General features: G+C 38.1%; 1 protein-coding gene across 1 annotated transcript in view; it reads right to left on the bottom strand.

The window, feature by feature from the left end:
* The window catches only part of LOC126235848 (brefeldin A-inhibited guanine nucleotide-exchange protein 3), a 327,111-nt gene that overhangs the window by 218,436 nt on the left and 91,380 nt on the right, over positions 1-17,295 (bottom strand). The window contains exon 10 of the mRNA XM_049944714.1: positions 10,862-11,046. Within this exon, the coding sequence (XP_049800671.1) occupies positions 10,862-11,046 (185 nt within the window). The remainder of the gene's footprint in view (positions 1-10,861; positions 11,047-17,295) is intronic.

Raw genomic sequence — 17,295 nt, 5'->3', positions numbered from 1 at the left:
AGGACGGACCAGTCAGATATTGCGTATTAGAAGACACAGCTACAACCAGGTCAGCAGGCATTTCCAAAGGTATCACAGGTGTCGCAGGTCTCATCACTAGCACCCCAATGACACTGCAGCTTTGAGCATTAACCAGAAGCCAGTCGACCATAGCTGACAGCTTTCAGCTGTTTACAGATGGCAGCCAATTTTCCTTTTGTCCGCTCACAACAGGCACAGTCCCTAGCCATATCATATTGGTTGCTTTGGATGAATGAATAAATATGTAACAAATAAATAAATGTGACCTCCTAATTATAATTTTTAATAAATAATGAAATCATGAAATAATAAGATATATCGTGTTAAGCTATGTAACCATGTGATCAATCTGGCTAAAGTGATATTCCAAGCAAGTTTGATTTCACTCATAAATCTACTTCTAACTTTAATTTTATGTTGTTGTTGTGGTCTTCAGTCCTGAGACTGGTTTGATGCAGCTCTCCATGCTACTCTATCCTGTGGAAGCTTCATCATCTCCCAGTAACTACTGCAACCTACATCCTTCTGAATCTGCTTAGTGTATTCATTTCTTGATCTACCTCTACGATTTTTACCCTCCATGCTGCCCTCCAATACTAAATTTGTGATCCCTTGATGCCTCAGGACATGTCCTACCAACCGATCCCTTCTTCTAGCCTAGATGTGCCACAAATTTCTCTTCTCCCCAATCCTATTCAACACCTCCTCATTAGTTATGTGATCTACCCATCTAATCTTCAGCATTCTTCTGTAGCACCACATTTTGAAAGCTTCTATTCTCTTCTTGTCCAAACTACTTATCGTCCATGTTTCACTTCCATACACGGCTACACTCGATACAAATACTTTCAGAAACGACTTCCTCACACTTAAATCTATACTCAATGTTAACAAATTTCTATTCTTCAGAAACGCTTTCCTTCCCATTGCCAGTCTACATTTTATATCCTCTCTACTTCGACCATCATCAGTTATTTTGCTCCCCAAATAGCAAAACTCCTTTACTACTTTAAGTGTCTCATTTCCAAATCTAATTCCCTCAGCATCACCTGACTTAATTCAACTACATTCCATTATCCCCATTTTGCTTTTGTTGATGTTCATCTTATATCCTCCTTTCAAGACAGTATCCATTCCATTCAACTGCCCTTCCAAGTCCTTTGCTGTCTCTGACAAAATTACAATGTCATCGGCAAACATCAAAGATTTTATTTCTTCTCCATGGATTTTAATACCTACTCCGAATTTTTCTTTTGTTTCCTTTACTGCTTGCTCAATATACAGATTGAATAACATTGGGGAGAGGCTACAACCCTGTCTCACTCTCTTCCCAACCACTGCTTCCCTTTCGTGTCCCTCGACTCTTATAACTGCCATCTGGTTTCGGTACAAATTGTAAATAGCCTTTCGCTCCCTGTATTATACCCCTGCTACCTTCAGAATTTGAAAGAGAGTATTCCAGTCGACACTGTCATAAGCTTTCTCTAGCTAGAAACGTAGGTTTGCCTTTCCTTAAACTAGCTTCTAAGATAAGTCGTAAGGTCAGTATTGCCTCACGTGTTCCAATATTTCTACGGAATCCAAACTGATCTTCCCCGAGGTCGGCTTCTACTAGTTTTTCCATTCGTTTGTAAAGAATTCGTGTCAGTATTTTGCAGCCGTGACTTATTAAACTGATAGTTCGGTAATTTTCACATCTGTCAACACCTGCTTTCTTTGGGATTGGAATTATTATATTCTTCTTGAAGTCTGAGGGTATTTCGCCTGTCTCATATATCAGGAGTGGCTCTCCCAAGGCTGTCAGTAGTTCTAATGGAATGTTGTCTACTCCTGGGGCCTTGTTTTGACTTAGGTCTTTCAGTGCTCTGTCAAACTCTTCACGCAGTTTCATATCTCCCATTTCATCTTCATCTACATCCTCTTCCATTTCCATAATATTGTCCTCAAGTACATCGCCCTTGTATAGACCCTCTATATACTCCTTCCACCTTTCTGCTTTCCCTTCTTTGCTTAGAACTGGGTTTCCATCTGAGCTATTGATATTCATACAAGTGGTCCTCTTTTCTCCAAAGGTCTCTTTAATTTTCCTGTAGGCAGTATCTATCTTACCCCTGGTGAGACAAGCCTCTACATCCTTACATTTGTCCTCTAGCAATCCCTGCTTAGCCATTTTGCACTTCCTGTCGATCTCATTTTTGAGACATTTGTATTCCTTTTTGCCTGCTTCATTTACTGCATTTTTATATTTTCTCCTTTCATCAATTAAGTTCAATATTTCTTCTGTTACTCAAGGATTTCTAGCAGCCCTCGTCTTTTTACCTACTTGATCCTCTGCTGGCTTCACTACTTCATTGCTCAAAGCTACCCATTCTTCTTCTACTGTATTTCTTTCCCCCCTTCCTGTCAATTGTTCCCTTATGCTCTCCTTGAAACTCTGTACAACCTCTGGTTCTTTCAGTTTATCCAGGTCCCATCTCCTTAAATTCCCACCTTTTTGCAGTTTCCTCAGTTTTAATCTACAGTTCATAACCAACAGATTGTGGTCAGAGTCCACATCTGTCCCTGGAAATGTCTTACAATTTAAAACCTGGTTCCTACATCTCTGTCTTACCATTATATAATCTATCTGAAACCTGTCAGTATCTCCAGGCATCTTCCATGTATACAACCTTCTTTTATGATTCTTGAACCAAGTGTTAGCTATGATAAAGTTATGCTCTGTGCAAAATTCTACCAGGCGGCTTCCTCTTTCATTTCTGCCCCCCCAATCCATATTCACCTACTACGTTTCCTTTCCTACTACCCAATTCCAGTCACCCATGACTATTAAATTTTCGTCTCCCTTCACTATTTGAATAATCTCTTTTATTTCATCATACATTTCTTCAATTTCTTCGTCATCGCAGATATAGTTGGCATATAAACTTCTACTACTGTGGTAGGCGTGGGCTTCATGTCTATCTTGGCCACAATAACGCGTTCACTAAGCTGTTTGTAGTAGCTTACCCGTACTCCTGTTTTTTTATTCATTATTAAACCTACTCCTGCATTACCTCTATTTGATTTTGTATTTATAACCCTGTATTCGCCTGACCAACGGGCATCTACAGGAATCCCTCCTAAAAACCCAGGATTCTAAACCCCTCACAAGGTTCAGATTCACCGAGGACATCTTTGCTACATGGATCGAACGTGAGGACACCCTATCCACATTCCTCCAGAACCTCAACAACTTCACCCCATTTGCTTCACCTGGTCCTACTCAGCCCAACAAGCCACCCCCCTAGATGTTGACCCCACCTCAAACTCCACCTCAAAGATGACTACATCAGTACCTCCATCCATAACAAACCTAATAACCACCAGCAATACACCCATTTCGACAGCTGCCACCCATTCCATGCCAAGAAGTCCCTTCCATACAGCCTAGCTACCTATGGTCATCACGTCTGCAGTTAGGCCTTCTGGGCCAAAAACTTTAATTGTTAGAGCCTTTGTGTTGTGCCCATCGCGACTCAGAATATCCGGCTATATGGTGAGAGGCTTCCTTTACCTGGATTCAGATTAGCTGGCTGCTTTTCAAGGAGTTCTTTGAGGAGTGGGGAAGTGGCCATGTACATAAAAAACAGTTTTCCATTTGTATCCGTGGGCATTTCATGGCACTGCACTGAACAGGTATTTGAATGTTGTGCACGGGCAGTTGACTTTAGTGAATCCAAACTTCTAATTATTGTTGATTATAAGACCCCAAGACTTAAGAGCATTTCTGCTCAAGCTGGAGGGGTGTTCCTAGTTCACTTTGTAGGAAGTGCCAAAAATTAGTCATATATGGTGACTTCAATATTAGTTTTGTATGTGATTGTGGAAGAAAAAGGATGTTGGAAGACCTCATAAACTCTGTACAGGATGGCAGCCAGTCAAGGAATATTTTAGGGTATTAGTTTAAAAAATTTATTTCAAAGGCCCAGTGGAATCTTTACAAGTTTTCTCCCAGAGTAATTCACACCATGTCTAATATGACACAACTTGCTTGTCTTTCAAAACCGAGGCAGTTCTGTCCAGTTAAAGCTGCTGACAGGAAACACCCTGAGCCCTCTGCTGAAACTACTAGCAAATTCACGCCATTGGTTTCAGCCAATAGCGTGCATGGGATACCGATCATGTTTGTGTCCTGCGGAGCGGAACGCAGTTGCTTTTCTCTCTTGTAATCCAGACCTAGAGTAGAACAGACATCTTTTAGGAAGGCAGAGCCTCTGGCTCTGCTTTTCATGACTGGCCACCAACGTAAGTCAACATGAACCGCTTCCCCTTCCGTTGCCCATTTCATTTAATCATTCGAACTCCTAGACTGGCCTAAACCTGCTAAATTCCGACCCTAGGTGCACCTTCATTGTACTTAATTTCCTGTTTTGTCATAACGGCAGCCCTGGATGCCCACTATCACATCCTGACCGCTCGACCTCCTGTACACTGCCGCCACGAGGTATATTTAACAAGCTTCTTCCCCCTTCCCTCCCATTTTATACATTAACAACTGGTGTCAGAAGTTACTCTTCCCATCCCCAAATAATGTACTCTTTTAAAATTGGTGCTAGAAGTTGGATGTAATGATTATATCCCCCCTTCCCGGCACGAACTCTTTTACAACTCATATGATCTGATGCAGGCTGGTTTTTTTCCAATTAGGGTGCACGGGAACAGTAGCACAGCCATAGACAATATTTTTATTCATTCTTCATTACTAGATGGGCATTCTGTTAGTAAAAGCATGACTGGCCTTTCACACCATGATGCACAAATTTTAGCACTAAAAGGCTTTTATACTCTAACAAATGTTATATATATTTACAAACTATGTAGAAAAGCTAATCCAACGGCAATAGGGAGTTTTTTGAACCTCGTTAAGGAACAAGAGTGGCAGGATGTTTACAGTGCCGATAACATATATGACAAATATATTGCTTTCATTAACACATTTCTATATCGATTTCGTTAACACATTTCTCATGCTCTTTGAAAGCTGCTTTCCATTAGAATGTTCTAAACAGGGTACTAGCAGTGAAAGGCAGCCTGCGTGACTGACCAGTGGGTTGAGGATATCATGCAGAGCGAAGTGAAAATTATATCACAATGTTAGAAGTAGTCACAATCAAGCTACAGTAGCCCATTACAAACAGTGTTGTAAAGTAATCAAAAACATTATTAGGAAGGCAAATAGTATGTGGTATGCAAACAGAATAGCTAATTCACAAGATTTAACTATCATTTTCTGAGCACTGCTGGTGAATTAAGGGTATCGTGCCTTTCCGAGATTGATGTCTGAAATACTCCTCTGTGATACTGACAATTGCGTCAATAAGTAAATCACTGAAAACTAAGGACTCTGGGGTGCCTAGCAGAACACTACAGTGCTGTGCTGCACACGTTAGCCCTGTACTTAGCCATATTTGTAATTTGTCCTTTAAGAATGGTCAGTTTTATGAACAATTAAAGCACTCAGTAGTAAAGCTGCTTTATAAAAAGGGAAAAAGGGATAATGTAGATAATTTTAGATCTATTTCTATCAGTGTTTGCTAAAGTTGTTGAAAAGGCTGTGTATGTAAGGATAACTGATAATTTTATTTAGTATAATTTGCTATCAAATGTACAGTTCAGCAACAGAAGTGGTTTAATAACTGAAAACACTATATCGTCGCTAGGCAATGAAAACCTCGTAACTCCATCTGACAATAAAATCCACTTAGCTCCATTACTAAATGTAGACAATTATGCCACATAGCCTGTTGAAACCTTCCTTCTTCGAGTTGTACGGTGTCCCCATGTAGTGGCAATAATGAAAAACTCACATCTCCAGGGATATGTAGCTTGTGCTGTAAACCTCGCATCTCCGGTAATCGCCATTGTTAGTGAGCAGGGCGAACACATGCTCCGAGATTAAAACGTTTTTCGATCTGATAGTAACCTTTTTCACTGAGAGACCCAAGACTGCTTTACTGCTACAGGTACGTGTTATTATTTCTAGGTATTTATGTATTGTATTTTAATATACAGAATTAATAATGACCTCATTAAATACAATGTTGATTTAAGAGTTTTTCATCGCGCGTAAAGCAGACTGCTCACGGTACACACGAGGTTTTAATTTTAGAACTTTACAAAATCCTCTACATTCTACAGTAAGTACTTTGTTTTCAGCTATGGGTAAAAAAAGTAAATTCACTTGTCACCTTGGGAAATAAGCCGACAACAGGTCACATCGTATAAAATCACGGGAAGAAGATTCTAGTCAGGGTCCTCCTTGTCCTGCACCAAAAGAAAAAGTATACCTACAAAATGAAGGTGAACCGTAGTTTATATTGTTGCAACGTCAAGTAAGATCCTTGTTTGAAAGTTGAGGTGATTTAATTATTTAAATACTATTGATGACATTATTGTTTGCACTATAGATAATGCAGAAAAAGAAGCCAATACAGAGGCGAATTCCTCTTCTGAGTTTGAAAGTCTTTTCGAACACAGCAGCGAGGATGACATCTCCAGTGGCATTAGTGATGTATATGATCCAGATAAAAACAAAAATGACCATATCAGTAACAACAGCACGGAAGACGATGATGACGAAGTTGATGTGGGAGTAGAAAGTACTAAGCAGTGCCGTAAAAGTAAAAGTAATCAATCGCTTCAAAGTTTGCAGAAAGAAAAACGTATAAGGGGACAATTATTTAGGAATGCAAAAAGATGAGTTTGGCAAAAAGAGACCAACAGTGAGCAGAAGTAGGAGGGAAATGAAACCATGATGTACTTGTAAACATTATTCCTTAAATTGGAACAGGAATTGCAAGGATATTACAGAAGAGCAGAGACAGCTAATATTTAATCATTTCTGGCAGGATATGTATTGGGGTGAAAGAAATTTTTTTGTTAGAAGCTATGTCTACTACGTTCCAATTAAAGGGCGCAGAAATAATTCAGAATCTAATAAATCTCACCATTCTAACACACTATATTACAATTTTGTAATAGGACAGAGAAAAACTGTCTGCAAGACTATGTTTCTAAATACTTTGTGCTTAGGTGAATGGAGTGTCAGAACATGGGCATCTAGTGCAGCAGGAAGAACGCTTGCAGAAGTAAATCAGAACTACATAGGGAATACATAGAATTTAAAAAAAAAAAAAAAAAGGGGGGGGGGGGGGGGGGAAGGACAAATCCCAGCTGCATACAAACAGTTCTGCGAGGTATTCGATGAAAATAATAACTTATTTTCGCCTTAAAAGGACCAGTGCGATCTTTATTGTTCTCACCAGACAGGCACTCTCTCAAACAATGAATACTCTTTGCATATGGCCCGAAAAACTGAGGCAAGGGAAGCGAAAAATAGTGATAAATTAGGACCAGCTAGAGTGTTTACTATGGACCTTCAAGCACGTCTGCTTTCTTCCAGACTAAAAGCATCTGCACTGTACTATAAAAGCAAACTAAAGGTCCACAACTTTACCATCTATGATTTAAAAAGTAACGATGGTTATTGTTATCTTTGGCATGAGAGTGAAGGTAGAAAGGCATTACAATAGCGTAAAAATTTCTGGAGAAAGGTCACTCTCAAATGGAGTGTGATTCTATGCACTCCACCATAGAAAGGAAGTTAAAAAACAGACACATTTATACTCCTGCTGGCTATGTAGAAGTTTGTACTACTGCAAGACAAAGTCCTAGGCCTTATGTTGTCAATTATTTGGACCACATGTTTTCAAGTCCTATGATAAACTCTCGTTGAATTCGCCTATTCGGGCAGGATCCAAAATTGGTGATTGATATCCGGTGTCTCAAGTATGATCCCTACGGAAAAATGGAATATAAATTGAAATTCAGCGATACACGGCAACCACTTCCAAGAAGGATGTCAAACATACCCAGCTCATTTACAGTGCCCCCTCTCTACAGTTCACCACTAAAGATCAGTGCAGAAAAGTTTACGCATTTGCAACAACTAAAGCTGGTCCTTCCTAAGGATGTTCATTCGTTTTATGACACACTGCCTCACATTTGTAATGAGAGAACATGGCCGTGCCTAAAAAAATTCAGCCGAAAATAAACTTGTTTACAGCCACCTATGACTGTGATTATGTGTGTTAATAAACTGCACAGATGTTTACAGTAATAATAGTTTAAATACACTGACACAATGTTGTTAGCTTTAATTAAACACTGTAATTTATTAACATCCAGATTCCAATATTTTGATCACTGTCAAGTTATTCATTTCACTTTATATCTGCAACAATATATCCTTACAGATGTTTCATAACACGCAAATAATGCATAGTTTAAGTAGGTATTTTTTAAAACAAATTTAACATTCATTCATTTCAATTCTTAAGTGTGCACTCGTTACATGCCTCTTATCTCCATCACTACCAAAAAAATAACTGCGAAAACCTCGTAACTCCAAAAACAGGCACACAATTTGACGTGCATAATAAAGTCTTATGTACCAATGACCGGATCCATATTGTGTAGAAGAAACCACTAGATTTGACTAATCAGGTCTCCATGTGATTTCTATAATTAGTTTTTTGTTCCTCCTGTAAAATTTGACCAATTTGAGTTACGAGGTTTTCATTGCCTAGCGACGATATTCTCTTTTCTCTGTGAGGTACTGGATAGATTAAACAAAAGATTCTGAACATTAGGCATCTTTCTTGATTTAACTGAGGCATTTGATTGTGTTGATCACAAAATATCGCTCCAAAAGTTGGACCATTACGGAATACAGGGAGTAGCTCCCAACTGGTTCACATCTTACTTTAACAACAGACAGCAAAGGTTATTATTCAGTGTTGAGAATGGCTATGGTGTGGGGCACAGTCAAATGGGGAGTGCCCCTTGGATCAGTGTTGGGACCACTCCTTTTCCTTATTTATATAAATGACATCCCCTCTGATGTTGTGTGCAGCACTGGCTCTGTTTCAAATAGTGTAGTTCATGACATAAGTTCATCGCTTGTAGAAAATAAATTAATGCTAAATGACAGTAAGACTCAGTTTTCACAGTTCTAACACACAATTCAACAAAACCCGATATTTTAATTTCACAGACTGGGCATATGATTAGTGAAACTGAACAGTTCAAATTTCTAGGTGTTCAGATAGATAGTAAACTGTCATGGAAAGCCCACATTTAGGATCTTGATCAAAGAGTTAACACTGCCATTTTTACTGTTCGAACTGTATCTGAAGTAAGTGATAGTATGACATGAAAAGTAGTCTATTTTGCTTATTTTCATTTGCTTATGTCATATGGTATTACATTTTGTGATAACTCTTCCCATTCTCAAAGGATATTTTTGGCTCAGAAACGGGCAGTTCGGACAATAAGTGCTGTAAGTTCGCGAACCTCTTGTCGACCCCTGTTCACTAGTCTGAGTATTGTGGCACTGGCCTCTCAATATGTATATTCTTTACTGTTGTCTCTTGTTAACAGTATCAGCTTATTTCCAAGAATTAGCAGCTTTCTCTCAGTTAATACTAGGCAGAAATACAATCTGCATTTGGATCGCACTTCCTTGACACTTTTGCAGAAAGGTGTGCAGTATACTGCTGCATCCATTTGAGGCTACCACAAGAATTCAAAAATCTTAGCAGTAATCCATGCGCTTTCAAATAGAAGCTGAAAAGTTTCCTCATGGGTCATTCCTATTCTGTTGAGGAGTTCCTTGAAAAATTAAGCTGATTCCTATGTTATATTGTTAACAGTGTTTACATAAACTTATGGCTTATCTTTTTTGGGTTCATAAACATTTTATTTTATCTGTTATTACTTTTATGTTGTAATTTCATGTACTGACACATTCCATGACCTTGGTGATTTGCTCCTACAGAACCAAAAAGGTCAAGTTTTTTAAAAAAATACATACAATAAAGTCAGAATGACAGGATATGTTTTAAACATATCTGAAGATGCCCACCACAGATTGAAATCTATAGCCTGAGAGCAAATTTTTGTGATTATAAATTGAAATAAAAGAAAGAACTTACACGTTTCCTGGATCACAGTTCATGAAATTTCCTGAAACCATTACACCAACTAACGAAGTGTTATCCTGGCTGTGATGGTAAGCAAATAAACTATGAAGAATTTTGGTTGGTGCAGGCACAAAGTCTCAACCAATAATTCCTTGGGCTTCATTGCCGGATTTTGAAATATCTCTAATACAGAAATCTTCTACTTCTAGGTAATTTACAATGGTATTCTGCATATTAATGAAGTTTTACTGCTCTATTACAGTTAAGATACACACAACAGTTTTTCCTGGGTTGGCATTTTAATCCATGCAAAGTTTCCCATTTGATGTCAAAATAAACACCTTAAAAAACTAGTCCAAAATTAACAGTGACCATCCCCATCTTTTATAATTTCTGGGTTAGAGTAAAATAGATCGCACATGAGCAGAAGAACAATTGCTAATATTCAGAACTAGTAAACAGATCAAAAGTTGGATTTATTTTGTATCCAACTTCTCACACCTTTTAAAATGTTATTCTATTCTAGTTGTTCTTCCACTCTTCATTTAACCTTTTCACTTACAATATTAGCTGTTTTGAGGGCACACTGAAAGAATGCAATAACAGTAATTGTTTCTAAAAGAGTAACCTGCTATTTGACGGTGTATAACTACATTTATCTTCTGTACTCTCTAGATTTTAGGTTTTCATGTCGTTATCAGGTACAATGCTAGAAGTTGTTAGACCATTATTGAGCCATATCTGTTAAGGCAGTTCCTCTTCAATGTGGCATGAATGTTAGAGTGAGCTTTGTATTTGGTGAAAGGGTTCAGACATACCTTTGTAATCACATTGATGTAGTTCCGTGTAGAGTGTGTTTATACGATCCATGTAAGTATGAGTAATCCCCTTTCCGGTACATAATTCCTCCAATGATCCAAGCAGAGCAACAACACATGAAACACTGACATTTGATACTGCTGAGTCACTGCATCTACTGCATTCTTCAATTGAGTCCATCACCCTGCAAAACAAAAGCAATGAACATAACGAAAAAATTATATATTACTTTGTTGTTCACCCAGCATAACAATGTTAAGATCCTGCACCCCCCACCCTCCCGGCACGAAGAACAGGAACAGTACATGCAGACGCAAATTCTAAAAGTGCTGATGGTGTTCATTCTTTTTTATTTTTATCAATGGCACTCACTGCTAATTGATTTTTGTAATCAGGAGAACACAGTTGTTGAGCAACACAAGAGCACTTTCTAGTCTGTCAGTTGACACTTCCTATTTGGAACCTGACTCCTCAAATCAAAGCTCACAGTGTCACCTGCAAACTGTCTGCCAATGCCAATGTACAAGAACAAACCATCAGTTCACTTGCAGTAACCGAGTCATGTGGTGCATGTACATAATCAGTTTTTAGGCATGCCAGTAGCCCATTCAACTGCCACTGGTTGTAGTGGGCCGCTTTGCATGTTAGGAAGTACTAAAAACTTAATCAGGAAAATGTGGTTGGCTGATCACTGACCTAAAATGAAAGTATGAGCCAACCAATCTGTGACATACTAAAACCCTCACACTAATGACTTAGGCTGGAGTCCTGATGGCATACAAAATTTTAATAGTAATGCTGACTACTAAACCCCAAAATGCAGACCTCATTTACAGCTACCCATGCATCAGACTATAAAATGCACTCTCTTCAATGTAGCATCCCGTGTCATGAAAACCATAAGTACCATATGTTGGAGAGTTTTATGTTACAAGAATCCATTTGACTACATAGTTGGCCCTATATGGAGACACACCAGAGGGACTAGGTCCTGCAGAAGGGACTGGTATGGTGTACACTACAGCTAAACAGCTGCTTTCCCTGACTGCAGTTTTTTATGCCTCTTTGCCAACTGCTCGCCACCTCACAGTTGCATGGCTCTCTGACTCAATGGAAAGATGACACTGACAGGGTAATGGCACATGTGTTTCCTGCAGGCCTTCTTGACTACCATATTTGCTTCTTTGTTTCCATGAATTCCTTAGTGCTCCAGTACTCAGTAAAATGACATATTTTCTCTCGAAGAAACAGTAGGTCCCTGTATATTTTGGATTAGTTTATGTGCTGTGTAAATCTTTTGTAGTGATAGTAGGTCACTAAGGGAACACAGATACATGAGAAATATCATCCTCAATGATTCTTCATATGCTCTGTTGTTTTCAGGCTAGGTATAGGTCAGCAGCAAACATTGAAAAATCCTTCAGAAGTTTAACAACAGCACATATGTAGGAAAGACTACAGAGCAACCAAGGGTGTCCTCATGCTTTAAACAATCAGTATACACTAAAATGGAATTGTGATGCTCATTTAAAGCATTGCTGTTAAAAAATACATACAGCTACACTCGCTATTCGTTCTATTAGAATATACTCAAGTCTAAAATATTTATGGGCGTCTTCAGAAACCAAAGTGGATTTTTACTCCAATCTTGGTGTAAGGCATTGATTTTTGTCACATACATTTCTAAAGAATGTCGAAATGTTTAGTGACAGTTGTAAAACAGTTGTTAGGAAAGTGGAAAGCACCAGTAACACAAGTAAGTGAAATGTAGTCAGATTAGAGCTCTTTGATACTTGTCATATCATGACAGGTAGCCACCAATAGAGAAAGCAGCTCTCCATTCTCAGCATAAAGGTTGGGAATGGGACAAGTCAAATATGCTCCAGTGGATAGGTTGGACTCTGTCTAATCTATTTAAAAATGACCATACTGCAGACAACATACATCCATAATCAAGCCACGATCACAAGAAGGTTTCATTAAATTGAAGTGGACATGTTCTGTTTACTTCCAAACCATGTGGCTAATACATTTTAAAATGTGAGGTGCTCTGGAGACCCTGCAGCGAGGTGACTGCGCGAGTTTTGGTGTTCTAGTAAAGATAAGTCATTTTAGATTATAAAACATATAGTTTACTACTGATTACATGGCAAACAGGTGTATTAGTGTGCCTTTTAAGTGTACAATTAAAGGTTTCATTTTTCTTAACGTAATACAGTAGAAAATGCGAAAAGATTGTACAGTCATATTTTCTGTTTACGTTTTGCCGCAGCAAATCTATAGAATTTCATTTAATTGTTCTTTGCTCTCTCCAGCAATTTAACTGTAGATACCTCTTCATTATTTAACTAGCATTTCCAGAAAGTAGTGTAAAGTTTAAGTTGTTGTTTCAGAAACTTCGCACTCTTGTTTTTGTTTACACACAGTTGCGTACAGGCCAAATCTGTGAACCATATTTTCGCGTTTATCTGCAATTTAACTGACTTATTCTTAATAAACTATTATGTTTATCATGAGTGAAAAGTGCTTGACATAGAATTGTTAGGTCGGGGCTTTGGTGTGATGGGTGCTGTAGTTTTTTCCATGTGGGTGACTGTAGTGGTGTGGGAATAGGGGAAGTAAATGAGACTCATCAGTGGTTTTGTAGGATTTGTAGTAAAGATAGGAAGATACTAGAACAGGAGGGGAAAATTGCCACCCTTCAGGCTGAGTTAGACAAGGCCAGGGGAGATCTTGACAGGTTAAGGAGGGAGAAGGGTAAAGAGAGGTGGGAAGTGGCAACAGCAACAGGAGGAAGCGGCCTAGAACTTTGCCTGATAGTTTCGTGGTAAATGTGCAAAATAGATTTGACCTGTTGCCTCAGTTATTACAAGCTGGTGAGCCTCAAGCAGTTGCAGGTGTAGACAGGGCACAACAAACTTTCAGCAGCAAATTGAAAAGTAAGAATGTAGGGAAATCAGTAAAGAAAAAGAAAGTAAGTATTGTTGTTAGGTAGCTCCCATGGAAGATGTGTTGGCCAACTTCTGCAGGATGAACTAGGATCAGAATACCAGGTCACCAATTTTTTTAAACCTAGTGCTGGTCTGGAGCAGGTGACAGAGAATTTAGGATAACTTTGCAAAGATTTCACTAAGGAAGACACCGTGGTTATAGTGGGTGGGCCAGATAACAGTATTGATAGAGATCCTGGGTACAGTATAGCGTGTGACCTGGCAAAGAGTGCGTCAGCATCGAAGCACACTAGTTTTGAGTTTGTATCTGTTCTTTGGTGCCATGACCGACCTCATATGAACTCTTCTGTCAAGAGAGTTAATTTCGAGTTGGAATGGTTGCTTATGTCGGGTGCAGGGTGACACATTGGTGTGGTTCCTGTTGATTCTCTCAATAGGTGGGATTATGCTAGGCATGGCCTTCACCTCAACAGGAAGGGGAAGGGCAAACTGGCTCGGAAAATAGCAGGAAAGTTAAAGGGGGGAGGCACTGTAGTGAGTGATAAAATACCAGTGGTTATAGGCTTCAGAAAAGACCCTTTTTTAGGGTAGCGGGGACAGAAAGAAACCAAATTTTAAGAGAGGTTAGGACTGAGATTATACTACAGTTTGAGAAAGAAACCAAAATACATAATTCTAGCTTATTACATCAGCATAAACAGCCATTGGTTAAGAATTTTCAACAGTCAGCAGATATTTTAACTCTACCCAATTTCAACTCAGTCAATGTGAAATGTCAGCTATCTTTATTGCATCAAAATATTCGAGGACTGAGAAATAAAATTAATGAATTAATTATCTGCATAGATGAATTAGTCTTCAAACCCAGCTGACATAATCTGCCTCTCTGAACATCGTGTGACCACTGGTATAGAACTTTGAAGTGTTACAAGGTTTAGGTTAGCATCTCACTTTTGTAGATCAGAAATGGAGAAAGGTGGAGTTGCCACATTCATCAGGAACTGTCATAAATTTAAGAACATAGACATTCATTCATAAATTTTGCCTAGAACAGTACATGGAAGCATGTGTAACAGAAGTAGAATTTCACAAAAAATCCTTCATAATATTAAGTGTATATCGAGCACTTGCAGGTAACTTTAATCTATTCATAAACCACCTTGAAGCTGTACTGGCCCATTTAACAACCAAAAACTAAGAAATAGTGGTTGCTGGTGACTTCAGTGTAGATTTCCTTAAAGACTCTCCCAATAAGAACTTATTTGAGTTAGTAGCACTATCATTCAACTTAATTCCCACTGTAAAGTTCCCCACTGGGGTAGCCAAGTGTTCACAAACAGCCATTGATAATATCTTTATAGAAAAGTCCAATGAACAAAATTATATTACAAAACCAATAGTCAATGGTCTCTCAGACCATGACATGCAGTTCCTTCTGTTAAATGTTAATACTGAACAGGATATAAAATCTGTTAAATCTGAGCTCAAGAGGGTAATCAATAAGCCAAAAATTGATTATTTTAGGACACTCCTCAGAGACATTGACTGGACTGATGTTTACATGGCATGAATGAAAAATATAATACTTTTGCTATTAAAGTGTCTTACCTTACCCGAACACTGTTTTCCACAAAAACTTACCAAGGTTAGAGAAAAGTCTACAAAGAAGCCATGGATTGCTCAAGGAATAGGGGTATCTTGTAAAACAAAAAGAAAACAGTATCTGTCAATCCGAAACAATTCCGATGTTGATGCCATAGCACATTACAAGAAATACTACAAAATACTAAAGACTGCAATCGGACATCAAAGCAAATATATTACAAGGAAAAGATAGTCATATCAAATAACAAAATAAAGACAATATGGGATATAGTGAAGGAGGAGACCAGTAGAACCAGACATGAAGAGGGACAAATAGCATTAAGACTAAATGATACATTGGTGAAAAGTGTGTATAGTGTTGCAGAACTTTTTAAAAAACATTTTATAACTGTTACTGAAAAGATGGAGTTGTCAGGTTCTGTAGATGCTACTATGGAATACTTCAGACCACCATTTCAAGTAACTTCCATAACATGAATTTGACCCTCACTACCCCATCAGAAGTAATGTCCATCATAAAATCTTTAAAATCAAAAACATCTAGTGGGTATGATGAAACATCAACAAAGCTAATTAAAGAATGTGATTCTGAGTTAAGTAACATATTAAGCTATCTGTGTAAACAGTCATTTATCAGTGGAAAATTTCCTGAATAGTTAAAATATGCGGAAGTTAAGCCACTGTTTAAGAAGGGAGATAAAGAAATAGCATCAAATTTCCATCCAATATCACTTTTGCCATCATTCTCAAAAATTAGAAAAAGTAATGTACAGTCGGCTGGGAACTAATTACATGTGGGGTCCCACAAGGTTCCATTTTAGGGCCCTTACTTTTTCTTGTGTATATCTATTACCTTTCATCAGTAACATTACCAGATGCCAATTTCATTTTGTTTGCCGATGATACAAACATTGCAATAAATAGCAAATCAAGTGAAGTCTTAGAAAGATCAGCTAATAAAATATTTGCGGACATTAATCATTGGTTCCTAGCCAATTCTTTGTCACTAAACTTTGAAATACACACTACATGCAGTGCAGAACTTGTAAGGGGTGTCTCACGAGTATAGCGTAACATACGATGACAAGCAGACAGAAGAAGTGGACAGTGTTAAATCTTTGGATTACAGCTTGATAATAAATTCAACTAGGAAAAGCACACCACAGAACTGCTGAAGCGTCTTAACAAGTCTCTATTTGCAATGTGAATTGTGTCACGCATAGGAGATATAAAAATGAAAATGCTGGCATACTATGCTTACTTTTATTCCATAATGTCATATGGGATTATTTTTTGGGGTAATTCATCAAGCCAAGCTAGTTTTCCGGGCACAAAAACATGCAGTAAGGGTTATATGTGGTGTGAACTCAAGAACATCCTGCAGAAGCCTGTTTAGGGAACTAGGGATGCTAACAACCGCTTCCCAATATATTTATTCCTTAATGAAATTTGTCATTAAAAATATATCACTTTTTCAAACCAACAGCTCAAGTCATGGAATCAGTACTAGAAATAAGAATAATCTTCACAAGGATTTAAAGTCACTTTGTCTTGTACAAAAAGGTGTGCATTATTCAGGAACACACATTTTCAATAACTTGCCAGCAGCCATAAAAAGCTTAACAACCAACGAAATTCAGTTTAAGAGAAGCCTAAAGGATTTATTGGTGTCCAACTCCTTCTACTCCATTGATGAATTTCTCAGTAGAACTAACTGATTTGTGTGTGTATACACATATAAGAACAATATAACTTCTGCACAATTTCAGTGCAGTAATGTGTTCATTGTAAATAAGTATTATAGTAGTTGTAATAACATTTACTACCTTATAAATAAATAAAAAAAAACTTTATTTTAAATTCAGTGCATTAGTATT

Source organism: Schistocerca nitens, chromosome 2, assembly GCF_023898315.1.
Source record: "Schistocerca nitens isolate TAMUIC-IGC-003100 chromosome 2, iqSchNite1.1, whole genome shotgun sequence".
NCBI classification, from domain to species: domain Eukaryota; kingdom Metazoa; phylum Arthropoda; class Insecta; order Orthoptera; family Acrididae; genus Schistocerca; species Schistocerca nitens.
Note: the sequence above shows the minus strand (reverse complement) of the source record. Positions and strands in the feature narration are given on the sequence as shown.